Genomic DNA, 20,465 nt, shown 5'->3' on the forward strand with positions numbered 1-20,465 from the left:
CCTGGGACTGAGAAGATTGACCTCCAACCACCACAACCATTTTCCTTTGTGCCGGGTTTGACTCCAACCAGCGGGGAGTTTTCCCCCTGATTCCCACTGACTCCAGTTTAGCTCGGGCTCCTTGATGCCACACTCGGTCAAATGTTGCCTTGATGTCAAGGGCAGTCACTCTCACCTCACCTCTGGCATTCAGCTCTTTTGTTCATATTTGAACCAAGGTTTAACGAAGTCAGGAGCTGAGTGACCTGGGCGGAACCCAAACTGAGCGTCTGTGAGTAGATTATTGCTGAGTAAGTGCCGCTGTTAAGTACTCCTTCCATAATTTTGTTGATGTTTTAGAGTAGACTGATCAAGCAGTAATTGGTCAGGTTGGATTTGTCCTGCTAAGGGTGGACAGGGTACCGCTGGGCAAGTTTCTACTTTCATAGAATTTACAGTGCAGAAGGAGGCCATTCGGCCCATCGAGTCTGCACTGGCTCTTGGAAAGAGCACCCTACCCAAGGTCAACACCTCCACCCTATCCCCATAACCCAGCAACCCTACCCAACACTAAGGGCAATTTTGGACACTAAGGGCAATTTATCATGGCCAATCCACCTAACCCGCATATCTTTGGACTGTGGGAGGAAACGGGAGCACCCGGAGGAAACCCACGCACACATGGGGAGGATGTGCAGACTCCGCACAGACAGTGACCCAAGCCGGAATCGAACCTGGGACCCTGGAGCTGTGAAGCCATTGTGCTATCCACAATGCTACCGTGCTTTGTTAGGTAAATACAAGTGTTATAATTGTCTTATGGCACAGCATGTTCTGGAGCGCAAGTCTTCAGTGTTATTGCAGGAATATTGCTCGGGCCCATAGCATTTGCAGCTTCCGGTGCCTTGAGCAGTTTCGTGATATCACAACACCATCCAGATTTGGAAATATATCGCCGTTCCTTCACTATCGCTGGGTCAAAATCCTGGAACCATTCACCTGAGGAAGGAACTGCACTCTGAAAGCTAGTGACTCCAACAAACCTGTTGGACTTTAACCTGGTGTTGTAAGACTTCTTACTGTGCTCACCCCAGTCCAACACCGGCATTTCCACATCATTCTTCCCTAACAGCACTGTGGGTGTACCTACACCACATGGACTGCAGCGGCTCAAGAAAGCAACTCATCACCACCTTCTGATGGGCAATTAAGGAAGGGCAACAAATGCTGGCCTAGCAGCAACACCCACGTCCCATAAAATTCAATTTTAAAAATCTTCTCCCATCTCCTTGTGACTCTAGTGTTGGGAGGGGTTAGAAACAGACAGGATTTCAGTCTTGATTGTTAACCAGTGACCCTGAGGTATGAGCAACAGGCTGTAATGTGCTCTTTCTCATTTTAAAAATGTCCTCCTGTTCTGGGTTGACACATGAAGGACTGTCACTTGAGTGAGGTATCCCATGCCTGTAGTGTTGGACTGAAGCAGGGCTCGAAACTTTGGGAAGGGGAGTAGTTGCAATAGTTTGATGGATGTTGATGCTCTCGAAGCAAGCAATGAGGATGCAGGAGGAGAAAAGCAAGACGTACGTTTACATAACACCTTAAATCTCCTGGAACTGTCTCACGCTGCTTCAGAAATAATAGGAGTTGGTTTGACTGTTGGTAGAAAATGGATGACAGCAAGTTGATACTTTCTTTGTATCTCTCCCTGTCGTTTTTTCGATTGACATCACAATCACACAAAATCAAAACTACCACATTAAATTACGTTGAATTGCAGTGACTATACTGATCTGTGGTAAAGATAGCAGCCAGTCTGTGAACACACAGCAGTGATTGGCTTACATGCTGTTAGTTGAAGGATGAATGTTGGCCAGGGCTTCCCGTTCTTCCAGTGCTTTGAAGCAGATGTCAATATTGATCCAATTAATTTCAATATGCTATTTGGACAGTCCCAAACAGGAAGGTAATCTGTTCCCTGGATTACTGTCCAGATACACCAATCCCCAGCCCCTCCCTCGGATCACTCACATCCACCCCAAACTATCTGCAGCAGATCTTAAATCAACTTACTGTCACTTGATGCAATTATCCAGTATCGAGCTGTGAAACCACGTCCTCCAATACTTGTGTCTGATACAAAAGAAACTTTAACCCTGCTAGTGTTGGTATTAACAGTAGGAGGTGCAACATTCCCACATAACCTGTTGAGAGGGAACCAAAAAGTGTTATAAAAATCGAACTCAGAACACTCCCAACCTCCCAGCACGAGCCAGCTAGTGTTTATACTGAGATTGATGGTGTTATTGATCCCAACTGACAAATGGCCTGTAACATCCTGCTTATTTATAAATGCAGTGAAAAGCAATACTTAATAAACATACAAAAATCACTGCAGATTTGTACTGAATTTGTACAACTGCAAAATACTGCATTTGCTGGAAATCTGAAACAGAACAATAAATATTGATTTCTGAACAACTGTACACTGACTGTACACCGACTGTACACAGACTGTACAAAGACTGCATACAGACTGCATACAGACTGCACACAGACTGTACACAGACTGTACACTGACTGTATACTGACTGTATACTGACTGTATACTGACGGTACATTGACTGTACACTGACTGTACACTGACTGTACACTGACTGTACACTGACTGTACACCGACTGTACACTGACTGTATACTGACTGTACACTGACTGTATACTGACTGTACATTGACTGTACACTGACTGTATACTGACTGTACACTGAATGTGCACTGACTGTCCACTGACTGTATACTGACTGTACATTGACTGTACACTGACTGTATACTGACTGTACACTGACTGTACACTGACTGCACACTGACTGTATACTGACTGTACACTGACTGTATACTGACTGTACATTGACTGTACACTGAATGTGCACTGACTGTCCACTGACTGTATACTGACTGTACACTGACTGTATACTGACTGTACATCGACTGTACACTGACTGTATACTGACTGTACACTGACTGTATACTGACTGTACATTGACTGTACACTGAATGTGCACTGACTGTCCACTGACTGTATACTGACTGTACACTGACTGTATACTGACTGTACATCGACTGTACACTGACTGTATACTGACTGTACACTGACTGTATACTGACTGTATACTGACTGTACACTGACTGTACACTGACTGCACACTGACTGTACATTGACTGTATACTGACTGTACACTGACTGTACACTGACTGTATACTGACTGTACACTGACTGTATACTGACTGTACATCGACTGTACATTGACGGTACACTGACTGTACACTGACTGTATACTGACTGTACACTGACTGTACATTGACTGTATACTGACTGTACACTGACTGTACACTGACTGTATACTGACTGTACACTGACTGTCCACTGACTGTACACTGACTGTATACTGACTGTACACTGACTGTACACTGACTGTATACTGACTGTATACTGACTGTATACTGACTGTACACTGACTGTATACTGACTGTCCACTGACTGTCCACTGACTGTACACTGACTGTATACTGACTGTACACTGACTGTACACTGACTGTACACTGTATACTGACTGTATACTGACTGTACACTGACTGTATACTGACTGTACACTGACTATACTGACTGTATACTGACTGTACACTGACTGTATACTGACTGTATACTGACTGTACACTGACTGTATACTGACTGTATACTGACTGTATACTGACTGTATACTGACTGTACACTGACTGTACACACTGTACACTGACTGTATAGTGACTGTACACTGACTGTATACTGACTGTATACTGACTGTACACTGACTGTACACTGACTGTATACTGACTGTACACTGACTGTATACTGACTGTACACTGACTCTACACTGACTCTACACTGACTGTACACTGACGGTACACTGACGGTACACTGACTGTACACTGACTGTACACTGACTATACACAGACGGTACACTGACTGTACACTGACGGTACACTGACGGTACTCTGACGGTATACTGACTGTACACTGACTGTACACTGACGGTACACTGACTGTCCACTGACTGTATACTGACTGTACACTGACTGTACACTGACTGTATACTGACTGTATACTGACTGTATACTGACTGTACACTGACTGTATACTGACTGTACACTGACTGTACACTGACTGTATACTGACTGTACACTGTATACTGACTGTATACTGACTGTACACTGACTGTATACTGACTGTATACTGACTGTACACTGACTGTATACTGACTGTATACTGACTGTACACTGACTGTACACTGACTGTATACTGACTGTATACTGACTGTACACTGACTGTACACACTGTACACTGACTGTATAGTGACTGTACACTGACTGTATACAGACTGCACACAGACTGTACACAGACTGTACACTGACTGTATACTGACTGTACACTGACTGTATACTGACTGTATACTGACGGTACATTGACTGTACACTGACTGTACACTGACTGTACACTGACTGTACACCGACTGTACACTGACTGTATACTGACTGTACACTGACTGTATACTGACTGTACATTGACTGTACACTGACTGTATACTGACTGTACACTGAATGTGCACTGACTGTCCACTGACTGTATACTGACTGTACATTGACTGTACACTGACTGTATACTGACTGTACACTGACTGTATACTGACTGTACATTGACTGTACACTGACTGTATACTGACTGTACACTGACTGTATACTGACTGTACATTGACTGTACACTGAATGTGCACTGACTGTCCACTGACTGTATACTGACTGTACACTGACTGTATACTGACTGTACATCGACTGTACACTGACTGTATACTGACTGTACACTGACTGTATACTGACTGTACACTGACTGTACATTGACTGTATACTGACTGTACACTGACTGTACACTGACTGTATACTGACTGTACACTGACTGTATACTGACTGTACATTGACTGTACATTGACGGTACACTGACTGTACACTGACTGTATACTGACTGTACACTGACTGTACATTGACTGTATACTGACTGTACACTGACTGTACACTGACTGTATACTGACTGTACACTGACTGTCCACTGACTGTACACTGACTGTATACTGACTGTACACTGACTGTACACTGACTGTATACTGACTGTATACTGACTGTATACTGACTGTACACTGACTGTATACTGACTGTCCACTGACTGTCCACTGACTGTCCACTGACTGTATACTGACTGTACACTGACTGTACACTGACTGTACACTGTATACTGACTGTATACTGACTGTACACTGACTGTATACTGACTGTACACTGACTGTATACTGACTGTATACTGACTGTACACTGACTGTATACTGACTGTATACTGACTGTACACTGACTGTATACTGACTGTATACTGACTGTATACTGACTGTACACTGACTGTACACACTGTACACTGACTGTATAGTGACTGTACACTGACTGTATACTGACTGTATACTGACTGTACACTGACTGTACACTGACTGTATACTGACTGTACACTGACTGTATACTGACTGTACACTGACTCTACACTGACTCTACACTGACGGTACACTGACGGTACACTGACGGTACACTGACTGTACACTGACTGTACACTGACTATACACAGACGGTACACTGACTGTACACTGACGGTACACTGACGGTACTCTGACGGTATACTGACTGTACACTGACTGTACACTGACGGTACACTGACTGTCCACTGACTGTACACTGACTGTATACTGACTGTACACTGACTGTACACTGACTGTATACTGACTGTATACTGACTGTACACTGACTGTATACTGACTGTACACTGACTGTACACTGACTGTATACTGACTGTCCACTGACTGTACACTGACTGTATACTGACTGTACACTGACTGTACACTGACTGTACACTGTATACTGACTCTATACTGACTGTACACTGACTGTATACTGACTGTATACTGACTGTACACTGACTGTATACTGACTGTATACTGACTGTACACTGACTGTACACTGACTGTATACTGACTGTATACTGACTGTACACTGACTGTACACACTGTACACTGACTGTATAGTGACTGTACACTGACTGTATACTGAATGTATACTGACTGTACACTGACTGTACACTGACTGTATACTGACTGTACACTGACTGTATGCTGACTGTACACTGACTCTACACTGACTCTACACTGACTGTACACTGACGGTACACTGACTGTACACTGACTGTACACTGACTGTACACAGACGGTACACTGACTGTACACTGACGGTACACTGACGGTACTCTGACGGTATACTGACTGTACACTGACTGTACACTGACGGTACACTGACTGTACACTGACTGCCCACTGACTGTACACTGACTTTACACTGACTGTACACAGACGGTACACTGACTGTACACTGACGGTACACTGACGGTACTCTGACGGTATACTGACTGTACACTGACTGTACACTGACGGTACACTGACTGTACACTGACTGCACACTGACGGTACTCTGACGGTATACTGACTGTACACTGACTGTACACTGACGGTACACTGACTGTACACTGACTGCACACTGACTGTACACTGACTGTACACTGACTGTACACTGACTGTATACTGACTGTATACTGACTGTACACTGACTGTATACTGACTGTATACTGACTGTACACTGACTGTACACTGACTGTATACTGACTGTATACTGACTGTACACTGACTGTACACACTGTACACTGACTGTATAGTGACTGTACACTGACTGTATACTGACTGTATACTGACTGTACACTGACTGTACACTGACTGTATACTGACTGTACACTGACTGTATGCTGACTGTACACTGACTCTACACTGACTCTACACTGACTGTACACTGACGGTACACTGACGGTACACTGACTGTACACTGACGGTACACTGACGGTACTCTGACGGTATACTGACTGTACACTGACTGTACACTGACTGTACACTGACGGTACACTGACTGTACACTGACTGTACACTGACTGTACACAGACGGTACACTGACTGTACACTGACGGTACACTGACGGTACTCTGACGGTATACTGACTGTACACTGACTGTACACTGACTGTACACTGACTGCCCACTGACTGTACACTGACTGTACACTGACTGCCCACTGACTGTACACTGACTGTACACTGACTGTACACAGACGGTACACTGACTGTACACTGACGGTACACTGACGGTACTCTGACGGTACACTGACGGTACACTGACTGTACACTGACTGTACACTGACTGTACACTGACTGTTTACTGACTGTACACTGACTGTACACTGACTGTATACTGACTGTACACTGACTGCACACTGACGGTACACTGACTGTACTCTGACTGTACACTGACGGTACACTGACTGTACACTGACTGTATACTGACTGTATACTGACTGTACACTGACTATACTGACTGTACACTGACTATACTGACTGTACACTGACTGTATACTGACTGTACACTGACTGTACACTGACTGTACACTGACTGTACACTGACGGTACACTGACTGTACACTGACTGTACACTGACTGTACACTGACGGTACACTGACTGTACACTGACGGTACACTGACAGTACACTGACTGTACACTGACTGTTTACGTCAGGGGTGGGCAAACTTTTCCGTGCAAGGGCCACATTCTGAAATTCACAATTTTAAAGGGCCGCATAGTATATTAAGTAAAATAATTACTTCACCCGGTTATGATTCTGGGCGCCTCATATAGAACATAGAACAGTACAGCACAGAACGGGCCCTTTGGCCCTCAATGTTGTGCCGAGCAATGATCACCCTACTCAAGTCAACGTATCCACCCTATACCAGTAACCCAACAGCCCCCCCCCCCCCCCCACCCCATTAACCTTAAAAAAAAAAAAAAAAATTTTTAATGACTTGGTGGGCCGCATAAAGACCTTTGGCGGGCCGCATGCGGGCCGCGGGCCGTAGTTTCCCACCCCTGGTTTACGTGGTTCCTGCTCCAGTCCCCAGACTTGAACTGACAGCGGCCCTGACCTGCTGAATCAATGCCCATTTCACTGGGACATGGAGGACCCACAGTCCAACTGAATAAAAAAAATAAACACAAGCAAACGTGTGAAACTGCAAATTAGCAACTGGTCATATTCAGATCACACACAGATTTACCAGAGAGAGAAAGAAAACAACAGGGAGAGGGGGAAAGGTTCAAACTTGACATGTATTTAACCTTTTAAACATTTTAAATAAAATACCAAACAGCAGAATGGCGGTAGAATCAGAAACTGGCTGAGGAGAATGACTCAGATTTTCGAGAATCAGGTTAATCTGAGCCACTGATGGGGAAGCTGACAGAATCGGGAGCAATGCTGGTTTTACACCCCACCTGCTTCATGGAATTGGGCAAAAGGGTGGCACAGTGGTTAGCACTGCTGCCTCACAGTGCGAGCGACCTGGGTTCAATTCCCACCTCAGGTCACTGACTGTGTGGAGTTGGCACTTTCTCCCTGTGTCTGGGTGGGTTTCCTCCGGTGCTCCGGTTTCCTCCCACAGTCCAAAGACCAAAGATGTGCAGGTTAGGTGGGGTTACAGGGATAGGGTGGGGAGTGGATCTGGGCAGGGTGCTCTTTCAGAGGGTCAGTGCAGACTCGATGGGCCAAATGGTCTCCTTCTGCAATGTAGGGATTCTATAGATGTAAAACCGTCATCCCACCCATCTGATTCCCATCCAGTAAACTCAGTTAAAATGAGTCCAAATTCACTGAGAATTGCCAATATTTATTCTTAACACAGCCTTGTTTTTTTTTTGACACAGACGATCGACTGACCTCGCTATCTGGTGAGAATGAAGCCCGTTTCCCGTCTCCTCATGGAGATCCAGTCGGTCAAAGTGACACGGTGACTGCCCTTCAATGTTCAGTGAGTCGATTTTCAACTGGATCACGTGCCCCAGCTCTGCCACAATCCACCAAACACATACCAGGTTTGCCGGATATTGTGCCGGGTAATGGGGGCTGGAAAATGAACCTTCGGAATTTCGAAAGATTCCACCACACACTACAAATGGAGAAAAAAACAATTCAGCGCATCTCGAGCCTGTTACCTCGATAAGAATGAGCAGCAGCATCAATGATAGTTTCCCCCTCAGAGTCACAAGCTGCACTGGAATCAAGTAACAGGGGAATATTACATCCCAACACATCCCTTTATCTCAAATGTATTAGGGTCAGCTATCATGCAGTCACAGTCCTTTCAGAGGCAGCAGGGTCGCACAGTGGTTAGCACTGCTGCCATATGGCGGCGAGGACCTGGGTTCGATCCCAACCCCGGGTCACAGACTGTGTGGAGTTTGCACACCCTTCTCGTGTTTGCGTGGGTTTCATCTCCACAACCCAAAGATGTGCAGGGTAGGTGGATTGGCCAAGCAAAATTCCCCCTAAATTGGAAAGAAAAGAATTGGGTACTCTAACTTTATTCGTAAAAATGAAAAAAAGGCACTGTCCTTTCTTTCCTGCAGCATCATTCTGTCTGACAGGCGTAGTTCCCTTCCTGTATCTAACCCCGTGCTGTACCTGTCCTGGGAGTGTTTGATGGGGACAGTGTAGAGGGAGCTTTACTCTGTATCTAACCCCGTGCTGTATCTGTCCTGGGAGTGTTTGATGGGGACAGTGTAGAGGGAGCTTTACTCTGTATCTAACCCCGTGCTGTACCTGTCCTGGGAGTGTTTGATGGGGACAGTGTAGAGGGAGCTTTACTCTGTATCTAACCCCGTGCTGTACCTGTCCTGGGAGTGTTTGATGGGGACAGTGTAGAGGGAGCTTTACTCTGTATCTAACCCCGTGCTCTACCTGTCCTGGGTGTGTTTGATGGGGACAGTGCAGAGGGAGCTTTACTCTGTATCTAACCCCGTGCTGTGCCTGTCCTGGGAGTGTTTGATGGGGACAGTGTAGAGGGAGTGTTACTCTGTATCTACCCCTGTGTTGTGTTTGCCCTTGTTATTTGCCCTATTTTCCTCACTGATGATGCCGTATCTCAGGTACACGTCTGTCTATTTCCAATTTCTCATTTAATTTTCTCTCTTTTTAAACAAGAATTTTAGTTTCAGTGTTTAGTCACCACTGAAATATAGTATTTTGCAATTACTCTAAATATTAATGGGCAGCTCGGTATCATAGTGGTTAGCATAGTTGCTTCACAGCTCCAGGGTCCCAGGTTCGATTCCCGGCTTGGGTCACTGTCTGTGCAGAGTCTGCACGTTCTCCCCGTGTGTGCGTGGGTTTCCTACGGGTGCTCCGGTTTCCTCCCACAGTCCAAAGGTGTGCAGGTTAGGTGGATTGGCCATGATTAATTGCTCTTAGTGTCCAAAAAGGTGAGCTAGGGTTACGGGGATAGGGTGGAGGTGTGGGCCAAAGTACGGTGCTCTTTCCAAGAGCCGGTGCAAACTCGATGGGCCGAATAGCCTCCTTCTGCACTGTAAATTCTATGATATTGTTTATTATTCACAATAACCTCAGTGCTGATATTACATAGCCTGGAGCACAAAATATCCCCTTTGTCAATACACTGGCCATCAAAAGAAGTTTTCAGAGTGCAGTGCATCATTCTCGGGACCTCCCCGAAGATTAGCTGTCCTCCTGTGAAGCCCAGATCTTATCTTGATCCTCTTCATACTCCTGTTCGTGACATAAGAACATAAGAACTAGGAGCAGGAGTAGGCCATCTGGCCCTTCGAGCCTGCTTCACCATTCAATGAGATCATGGTTGTTCTTTTGTGGGCTCAGCTCCACTTTCCGCCCGAACACCATAACCCTTAATCCCTTTATTCGTCAAAAAATTATCCAACTTTACCTTAAAAACATTTAATGAAGGAGCCTCAACTGCTTCACTGGGCAAGGAATTCCATAGATTCACAACCCTTAGGGTGAAGAAGTTCCTCCTAAACTCAGTCCTAAATCTACTTCCCCTTATTTTGAGGCTATGTCCCCTAGTTCTGCTTTCACCCGCCAGTGGAAACAACCTGCCCGCATCTATCCTATCTATTTCCTTCATAATTTTTAATGTTTCTATAAGATCCCCCCTCATCCTTCTACATTCCAACGAGTACAGTCCCAGTCTACTCAACCTCTCCTCATAATCCAACCCCTTCAGCTCTGGGATTAACCTAGTGAATCTCCTCTGCACACCCTCCAGTGCCAGTATGTCCTTTCTCAAGTAAGGAGACCAAAACTGAACACAATACTCCAGGTGTGGCCTCACTAACACCTTATACAATTGCAACATAACCTCCCTAGTCTTAAACTCCATCCCTCTAGCAATGAAGGACAAAATTCCATTTGCCTTCTTAATCACCTGTTGCACCTGTAAACCAACTTTCTGTGACTCATGCACTAGCACACCCAGGTCTCTCTGCACAGCGGCATGCTTTAATATTTTATCGTTTAAATAATAATCCCTTTTGCTGTTATTCCTACCAAAATGGATAACCTCACATTTGTCAACATTGTATTCCATCTACCAGATCCTAGCCCATTCACTTAACCTATCCAAATCCCTCTGCAGACTTCCAGTATCCTCTGCACTTTTCGCTTTACCACTCATCTTAGTGTCATCTGCAAACTTGGACACATTGCCTTTGGTCCCCAACTCCAAATCATCTATGTAAATTGTGAACAATTGTGGTCCCAACACGGATCCCTGAGGGACACCACTAGCTATTGATTGCCAACCAGAGAAACACCCATTAATCCCCACTCTTTGCTTTCTATTAATTAACCAATCCTCTATCCATGCTACTACTTTACTCTTAATGCCATGCATCTTTATCTTATGCAGCAACCTTTTGTGTGGCACCTTGTCAAAAGCTTTCTGGAAATCCAGATATACCACATCCATTGGCTCCCCGTTATCTACTGCACTGGTAATGTCCTCAAAAAATTCCACTAAATTAGTTAGGCACGACCTGCCCTTTATGAACCCATGCTGCGTCTGCCCAATGGGACAATTTCTATCCAGATGCCTCGCTATTTCTTCCTTGATGATAATTCCAGCATCTTCCCTACTACCAAAGTTAAGCTAGCTGGCCTATAATTACCCACTCTCTGCCTACCTCCTTTTTTAAACAGTGGTGTCACGTTCGCTAATTTCCAATCCACCGGGACCACCCCAGAGTCTAGTGAATTTTGGTAAATCATCATTAGTGCATCTGCAATTTACACCAGGCTGAGTCTTGAAGAAAACCTCTTGGACTGAAAAAATGTGATAAATTCTCTGCTGAGCCCTCTTTATTATGTTGACAATGTACGGACAACTGAAAGAAGTAAAGCCCTGGGGCTACGGGGGAATGGAAGTGAGTGGATTGCTCAACAGGGAGCTGATATAGACCCTTCCTGTGCTCTAAATCACTCTCTGACATAAATACATTTGAGGTTCAAAGGAGCAATTTGAATGTTCATCAATGCACCCGCTGCGAGGTTCGGCACATTTCCGCACAGACTGAAAAACTGAGGGCATCAATAGGAAATCAGGAAGAATCGGTGAGGTGGCAGACACAGCTCAATGTATTAAACATGCAAATGTGCAGTATATTACAGAAGATTGGGAATACACATTAAATGCTAAGATTTAAATAGACCAGATTGAGCCAATACACAGGTCAGTAAGGGGCCAGCATTATTAAACAAGGCAATAAAAAGGTTGCTGATATTCTATGTTTCTATCCAGGACATAGAATAGTCGGTCTAGAAGGAGGTGAGAGGCATGAGGAACAATCTTGATAGAAACCTTCAAGACAATGAGAAGTTACAGAATGGTAAATAGTGATGGGCAAATTCCATTGGTTGGGTAATAAGGGGGTGGAAATGGAATATCACAGATTTAGTCAGGGAGGACTTACCAACAATCTTGTCATTCAGAGGTTGGTTATAACGTGGAATTCTCTTCCACAAGTATTGTTAAAGAAATGTCCGTGAACTGCGTTAAGGGGCTGGTTTAGCACACTGGGCTAAATCGCTGGCTTTGAAAGCAGGCCAGCAGCATGGTTCGATTCCCGTACCAGCCTCCCCGAACAGGCGCCGGATTGTGGCGACTAGGGGCTTTTCACAGTAACTTCATTGAAGCCTACTCGTGACAATAAGCAATTTTCATTTTTTCATAAAGGGGAATTAGATAATTGCTTGAAATAGAGGAAAGCAAAGAGGGTGAGCAGGAAAATGGAATTAGACTGTGTGTTCTACAAAGATTATCACATCACATCAGTCATGATCTCATGACTGGCAGAGCAGACTTGGTGGACCGAAAAATCCCCTTCTGCTCCTCCGTCTTAGTTCTTATGGCAATACTTACAGGGAGGTGGTGTAAAGGTCTGGGATGGAGCGGTAACTGCTGAAACATTCGGATTTTGCAGGATCATATTCGCGGAGCTGGTAGTAGCAACAAAGGAAGATGCTGTAATCAGGCTGATAAAATAATTGTTAGCATCATTTTGGGCAGTGGTCATTTCCCCAGATTGGTTTCCTGATGATTCCCGAGTAACATATTCTGGAGAGAGAAATTGAATGGATCAGGTCAATACTAAGTATACCGAGCACAATAACTGACTTTTCTCACCGAGTCGGACAGGGCAGTGTGATGCTGCAGAGTTCAGGGCCCCTGTGTTTGGGTTATGGATTTGGAGGAGTGTTTTGGACTAACCTCTCCATTCAGTCTCAGTCTCTGACTGAGTTGCCTGCATGCAGCAGGAAGAAACCAGAGAAAAGGAGCGTTGAGGCTGAATTGTTTCAGAGTTTCATAAAATCCAGGCTGATTGCAGGATAACTCTCACTGAGACTTTAGCACAAAGTTCAGGCTGACATTCCAGAACAATATTGAGGAGCCTTGCACTGTCAGAGCTCATTTGGATGAATGGTTAAACTGAGACCCTGTGGCCATAAATGATCACATGGCACTATTTGAAGAAGTGCTCCCTGGTATCCTGACTACCCTGACTTGGAAATATATCGGCCGTTCCTTCACTGTCGCTGGGTCAAAATCCTGGAACTCCCTCCCTAACAGCACAGTGGGTGTACCTACACCACATGGTCTGCAACGGTTCGAGAAGGCAGCTCACCACCAACTTCTCAAGGGCAATTAGGGGTGGGCAATAAATACTGGGCTAGCCAGCAAAGCCCACTTCTTGTGAATGATTTTTAAAAGTTACCCTCAATCAACGTCACCAAAACCACTGTAATAAAAGCAAAATACTGCGGATGCTGGAAATCTGAAATAAAACAGAAAATGCTGGATAAACGCAGCAGGTCCGGCAATGTCTGCGGAGAGAGAAACAGAGTTAGTGGGTGTGATCTTCCGGTCTCATTGCATTCACCCATGGGCGGCACGGTAGCACAGTGGTTAGCACTGTTGCTTCACAGTGCCAGGGTCCCAGGTTCGATTCCCCGCTTGGGTCACTATCTGTGCGGAGTCGGCATGTTCTCCCCGCGTCTGCGTCGGTTTCCTCCGGGTGCTCCAGTTTTGTCCCAAAAGATGTGCTGTTAGGTGAATTGGACATTCTGAATTCTCCCTCAGTGTAGCCGAACAGGCGCCGGAATGTGGCGACTAGGGGATTTTCACAGTAACTTCATTGCAGTGTTAATGTAAGCCTACTTGTGACAATAATAAAGATTATTAAAAAGGTTGTAAAGAAAAAACGAGGCTGGTGAATAGCGGGAGAGGCCAAAAACAGGAACCGTGCCCAGCGCCAAACAGTCTACGATGCAGCTGGCCCACTACCATCAGCCAAATCGGCATCTCGCCGTAGCGAGGCGAGAAACCAATTGTCACCACTTAAGCACCATTTCCATACAATTAACGAGAGCCGCCCCATATCCAATGGCCTCCAGTGATTCAGCCGCCTCCCCAGAAAGTGCTCACACTGCCGCTGATTACTCCTTTTGGAAAACGTGAACCTGGTGGAAGGATTCTGTGGGGAGCCGGGGAGGTGAGTAGCCATCTTTTCTCACAGGTAAAGAGCCCGGGGCCGCTGGGATTGCTGTCCCTGTGCTCGGCGGGGGGTGGGGGACCGTCCTGGGGGGTGGGCCGCCATGGGAGGGTGGCTGGACGCTGGGGGGGGGGGGGGGGGAACCAGGGGTGGGGGGGGAACCGCTCACTGCACCACCATGCCAACCACTGATCATGTGTACCCATTTCGGGGGAACTCATGTCACTGCCTGTCTCACTGCCGACCACCCATAACCCCCACCGGCTGCCGAGGCCTCAGGCTGCGAGGTAGAAGGCTAGCCTCTAGGGAATTGGCAATCGTGGCTAAGGGAGCACTTCACACAACCCAATTGGATTCCCGTGGGCGGGCCATGTAGCATGTGGGAGTCATTTTCTAGCATCCTAATTAGTCTGTGATGCCTGGACACTGAACCCTGCGGGAGGCAACATGACACACACAGCAGCCAGCACCCAGGGGATGGGACACAGCTCCGGGGACTTGTCCACAGCCGGAGGGTGGGTGAGTGTCACGGGGAGGGGGTCAGTACCCGGTCCAGGTGATGTTGTGAGTGGGTGTCCTTGGTTACAGAGCCTGGGACCTGTACTGCTGCCGCCACCTCATCCCAGGCAACACCAGCTACCTTGTGGCTCACCCTCTGGGACCCTCAGGGAAACAGGACATTCCTCCTGGCCTTCAGCGCATCTAGGAAGCTCCCCAGGTCAGCATCCCCGAATCTTGGGGCTGGTCTCTTCGGTGCCATTGTAGCGAGCTGGCTGGGGTTGGCCGAGCAAGTACAGCTTAAGTGCTGCTTGACCTTGTTCGCTGGGAGGGGGTGGCTGGCGAGCGCGGCCCTGGCGAATCAGCTGGTGAGCCGGCATTTGGGACGAGAAGACCGTGAGGCCTCAGGAAGTGAACCAATTAACGTTGAATAGCGTTGCCAGCCTCGCTGGGCCGAGCACCAGGAAACTCACAATTCTTGCTCGCTACTCCACTTGCAAAGTTTTACGGAGAATTGCGCCCATTTTTTCCAGTCTGTGTGACTCTTCTCTCTCCACAGAAGCTACCAGACCTGCTGAAATTTTCCAGCATTTTCTGTTTTATTTCACTGGTCAGTATCTCATTGTTGTTTGTGGAATCTCGCTGAATTTTGCTACATTACAACAATAACTACACTTTAAAAGGCACTTCTTAATTGTAAGATGCTTTCGGCTGTCCTGAAGTTGTGAAAAGCATTATATAAATTCAAGTTATTTATTTTAGGCTTCCTTGTTGATTTGGCAACTTCCCTGTATTCTATGTAATAATGATGTAGGAACAGTCAACCAGAGTCTCCCAGAGTGTACTTGATCACTTCCTCTGTTAGCCCTATCCAGGAGATTGAGTGATTGGTGTGGGTTGATGCTACACATGGTGCCAGAATGGGACAATCTAGATGGACCAGTTGATGTTTGTGATCCATATATATCCCAGCATTCCTTGGAGCACTCTGAAATCTTTGTCCATCACAATCAAAACATTTTCTTTGCTATGAGGCTGTGGACACTGCTGTGTACCACATTGGGGTGTAACACTGGGACTTTCTGCCCCTGTGAACAGGCATTCTACACTGAGAGAAACAGTTGGAGTCACTGTCTGTGGTAGGCACCACGACTCTTGCACAGTCCCATTACTTTCTGCTTGAATAATTCTAAATACTCACGGACAGTGAAGGTGATCAGACTTCCTCCGATAGCCAGGGTCAGAATTACAGTCACCGTTACAAGGCGCCACACTGGGACTGGGAATATGCCAGCTCTCCGAGCAAGAGTTTGCCAGGAACCATTGACTGGAGTAAGGAAAGATACAATTTATATTAACAGTCCCAATCCACACTCCACATTTGGAATTTCATTACTTCCCCTTGTTCCCTCTTGTGGAATCAGCCTGTGTACATCCCATGGCCAGACACTAGAATTCTTTGTAAAGGTAGAGCTGCAATTGCTCAAAAGAACATCAAAGCTGAACCTGATTCTGCTACATGTGCAATGTCCAGCAGGGGTAATGTCCAGCAGGGGTAATGTCCAGCAGGGGTAATGTCCAGCAGAGGTAATGTCCAGCAGAGGTAATGTCCAGCAGGGGTAATGTCCAGCAGGGGTAATGTCCAGCAGGGGTAATGTCCAGCAGAGGTAATGTCCAGCAGGGGTAATGTCCAGCAGAGGTAATGTCCAGCAGAGGTAATGTCCAGCAGGGGTGAGCAGATGTAATCAGGGGCAGGTACCCTGGAAGCTTTGAACCACTGTGAATGCCTGCCTGAGGCGAGATAGAACTGTATAGGATCTGGATTGGGCCTTTCCGGTCTATATGGACCAGTGCGATACCCAGAAATGGATCTCCATCAATGAATGTATTTTGGATATTTGTTTCCTGTGAGATTGATTTGTTTGGGCTTGAGGAGCAGAGGTTGGTGAAGTTAAATCCACCCTGGTAGCAGTATAGGGTTTGCAGGACAAAGACCAAAGTTCACTTTTTGCCATCTGAGAATTGTAATCAGTTTCTGAACGAGCCTATCAGAGACCCAGACATGAGGTGAGGAAAAGTCCAGAATGGTGGAGAGTTTTGAGAATCATAGATCCAGAATCACCCATTCCTCCCAAACTTGCTGCACTCATCACATCATGTCTCAAATTACTAAGATACTGAATCCCCAAATCTCTTGCTTAAAATAAATCTATCTAATTTACATTTGATTAATTAACATGAACTGTTTCCACTCTCGCCCTTTGGAGCCTGTTCCACAGACTGACCATGGGTCACAGGCGCCATGGTAGCACAGTGGATAGCACTGTGGCTTCACAGCGCCAGGGTCCCAGGTTCGATTCCCAGCTGGGTCACTGCCTGTGTGGAGTCTGCAAGTTCTCCCCGTGTCTGCGTGGGTTTCCTCCGGGTGCTCCGGTTTCCTCCCACAAGTCCCAAAAGACGTGCTGTTCGGTGAATTGGACATTCTGAATTCTCCCTCTGTATACCCGAACAGGCGCCGGAATGTGGCAACTAGGGGCTTTTCACAGTAACTTCATTGCAGTGTTAATGTAAGCTTACTTGTGACAATAAAGATGATTAATAAAAATATAATTTCCACAGATTTGTTCCATATTTAATCTCTTATTTCACTCCCCATCTCCCTGCAAATGGGTTTGATGAATCCAAAGTCTGGAGCTGTGATACTCGCCTCCTGTGACACTAGGATCAATGCTCACTTTGATAATGGCCCATAACTTCCTCAGAATGGCATCTCTGGTGGATTTCCACTCTTTTCTTCGCTACCAAAATCCCTATCTCGCTCAAACTTCCTCACTCAGTCTGAAGGATAAAGGAACAGAGCATTGGAATCTGACATGGGGAATGTATAAGAATCTGTCTCGGTAACTTGAGCCCTTTTTCTGTTTATACAACTATGAACTTGGCCAATTGTTTCATGTGTGTTTTCTTTGTTGATTTGACTTTGGTCTTACATAAGAACATAAGAACATAAGAACTAGGAGCAGGAGTAGGCCATCTGGCCCCTCGAGCCTGCTCCGCCATTCAATTAGATCATGGCTGATCTTTTGTGGACTCAGCTCCACTTTCCGGCCCGAACACCATAACCCTTAATCCCTTTATTCTTCAAAAAACTATCTATCTTTACCTTAAAAACATGTAATGAAGGAGCCTCAACTGCTTCACTGGGCAAGGAATTCCATAGATTCACAACCCTTTGGGTGAAGAAGTTCCTCCTAAACTCAGTCCTAAATCTACTTCCCCTTATTTTGAGGCTATGCCCCCTAGTTCTGCTGTCACCCGCCAGTGGAAACAACCTGCCCGCATCTATCCTATCTATTCCCTTCATAATTTTAAATGTTTCTATAAGATCCCCCCTCATCCTTCTAAATTCCAACGAGTACAGTCCCAGTCTACTCAACCTCTCCTCATAATCCAACCCCTTCAGCTCTGGGATTAACCTAGTGAATCTCCTCTGCACACCCTCCAGCGCCAGTACGTCCTTTCTCAAGTAAGGAGACCAAAACTGAACACAATACTCCAGGTGTGGCCGCACTAACACCTTATACAATTGCAACATAACCTCCCTAGTCTTAAACTCCATCCCTCTAGCAATGAAGGACAACATTCCATTTGCCTTCTTAATCACCTGTTGCACTTGTAAACCAACCTTCTGTGACTCATGCACTAGCACACCCAAGTCTCTCTGAACAGCGGCATGCTTTAATATTTTATCATTTAAATAATAATCCCGTTTGCTGTTATTCCTACCAAAATGGATAACCTCACATTTGTCAACATTGTATTCCATCTGCCAGACCCGAGCCCATTCACTTAACCTATCCAAATCCCTCTGCAGACTTCCAGTATCCTCTGCACTTTTCGCTTTACCACTCATCTTAGTGTCATCTGCAAACTTGGACACATTGCACTTGGTCCCCAACTCCAAATCATCTATGTAAATTGTGAACAATTGTGGGCCCAACACGGATCCCTGAGGGACACCACTAGCTACTGATTGCCAACCAGAGAAACACCCATTTATCCCAACTCTTTGCTTTCTATTAATTAACCAATCCTCTATCCATGCTACTACTTTACCCTTAATGCCATGCATCTTTATCTTATGCAGCAACCTTTTGTGTGGCACCTTGTCAAAGGCTTTCTGGTTGCTTACCTCAGGGTTTTTGAAACTGCGGGTTGTGACCCACGGGTGGGTTGCAGGTGGGTGGGTTGCAGGCGGGTGGGCTGCAGGCGGGTTGGTTGCAGGCGGGTGGGTTGGGTGGGTTGCAGGCAGGTGGGTTGGGTGGGTTGCAGGCGGGTGGGTTGCAGGTGGGTGGGTTGCAGGCGGGTGGGTTGCAGGAGGGTGGGTTGCAGGCGGGTGGGTTGCAGGCGGGTGGGCTGCAGGCGGGTGGGTTGCAGGCGGGTGGGTTGCAGGCGGGTGGGTTGAAGGCGGGTGGGTTGCAGGCGGGTGGATTGCAGGCGGGTGGTTGCAGGCGGTTGGGTTGCAGAAGGGTGGGTTGGGTGGGTTGCAGGTGGGTGGGCTGCAGGCGGGTGGGTTGCAGGCGGGTGGGTTGCAGGCGGGTGGGTTGCAGGAGGGTGGGTTGGGTGGGTTGCAGGTGGGTGGGCTGCAGGCGGGTGGGTTGCAGGCGGGTATGTTGCAGGCGGGTGGGTTGCAGGCGGGTGGGCTGCAGGTGGGTGGGCTGCAGGCGGGTGGGTTGCAGGCGGGTGGGTTGCAGGCGGGTGGATTGCAGGCGGGTGGGTTGCAGGCGGGTGGGTTGCAGGCGGGTGGGTTGCAGGTGGGTGGGTTGCAGGCGGGTGGGTTGCAGGCGGGCGGGTTGGGTGGGTTGCAGGCGGGTGGGTTGCAGGCGGGTGGGTTGCAGGCGGGTGGGTTGCAGGCG

At 46.7% G+C, this 20,465-nt stretch overlaps 1 protein-coding gene across 1 annotated transcript in view; it reads right to left on the reverse strand.

The window, feature by feature from the left end:
• Positions 1–20,465, reverse strand: part of LOC119954463 (membrane frizzled-related protein) — a 66,883-nt gene that overhangs the window by 36,293 nt on the left and 10,125 nt on the right. The window contains exons 4-7 of the mRNA XM_038779688.1: positions 16,751–16,876; positions 13,422–13,616; positions 8,909–9,137; positions 2,053–2,183 (exon numbers count right to left, since the gene is read on the reverse strand). Of these exons, the coding sequence (XP_038635616.1) occupies positions 2,053–2,183; positions 8,909–9,137; positions 13,422–13,616; positions 16,751–16,876 (681 nt within the window). The remainder of the gene's footprint in view (positions 1–2,052; positions 2,184–8,908; positions 9,138–13,421; positions 13,617–16,750; positions 16,877–20,465) is intronic.

Source organism: Scyliorhinus canicula, chromosome 19 (assembly GCF_902713615.1).
Source record: "Scyliorhinus canicula chromosome 19, sScyCan1.1, whole genome shotgun sequence".
Taxonomy (NCBI): Eukaryota; Metazoa; Chordata; class Chondrichthyes; order Carcharhiniformes; family Scyliorhinidae; genus Scyliorhinus; species Scyliorhinus canicula.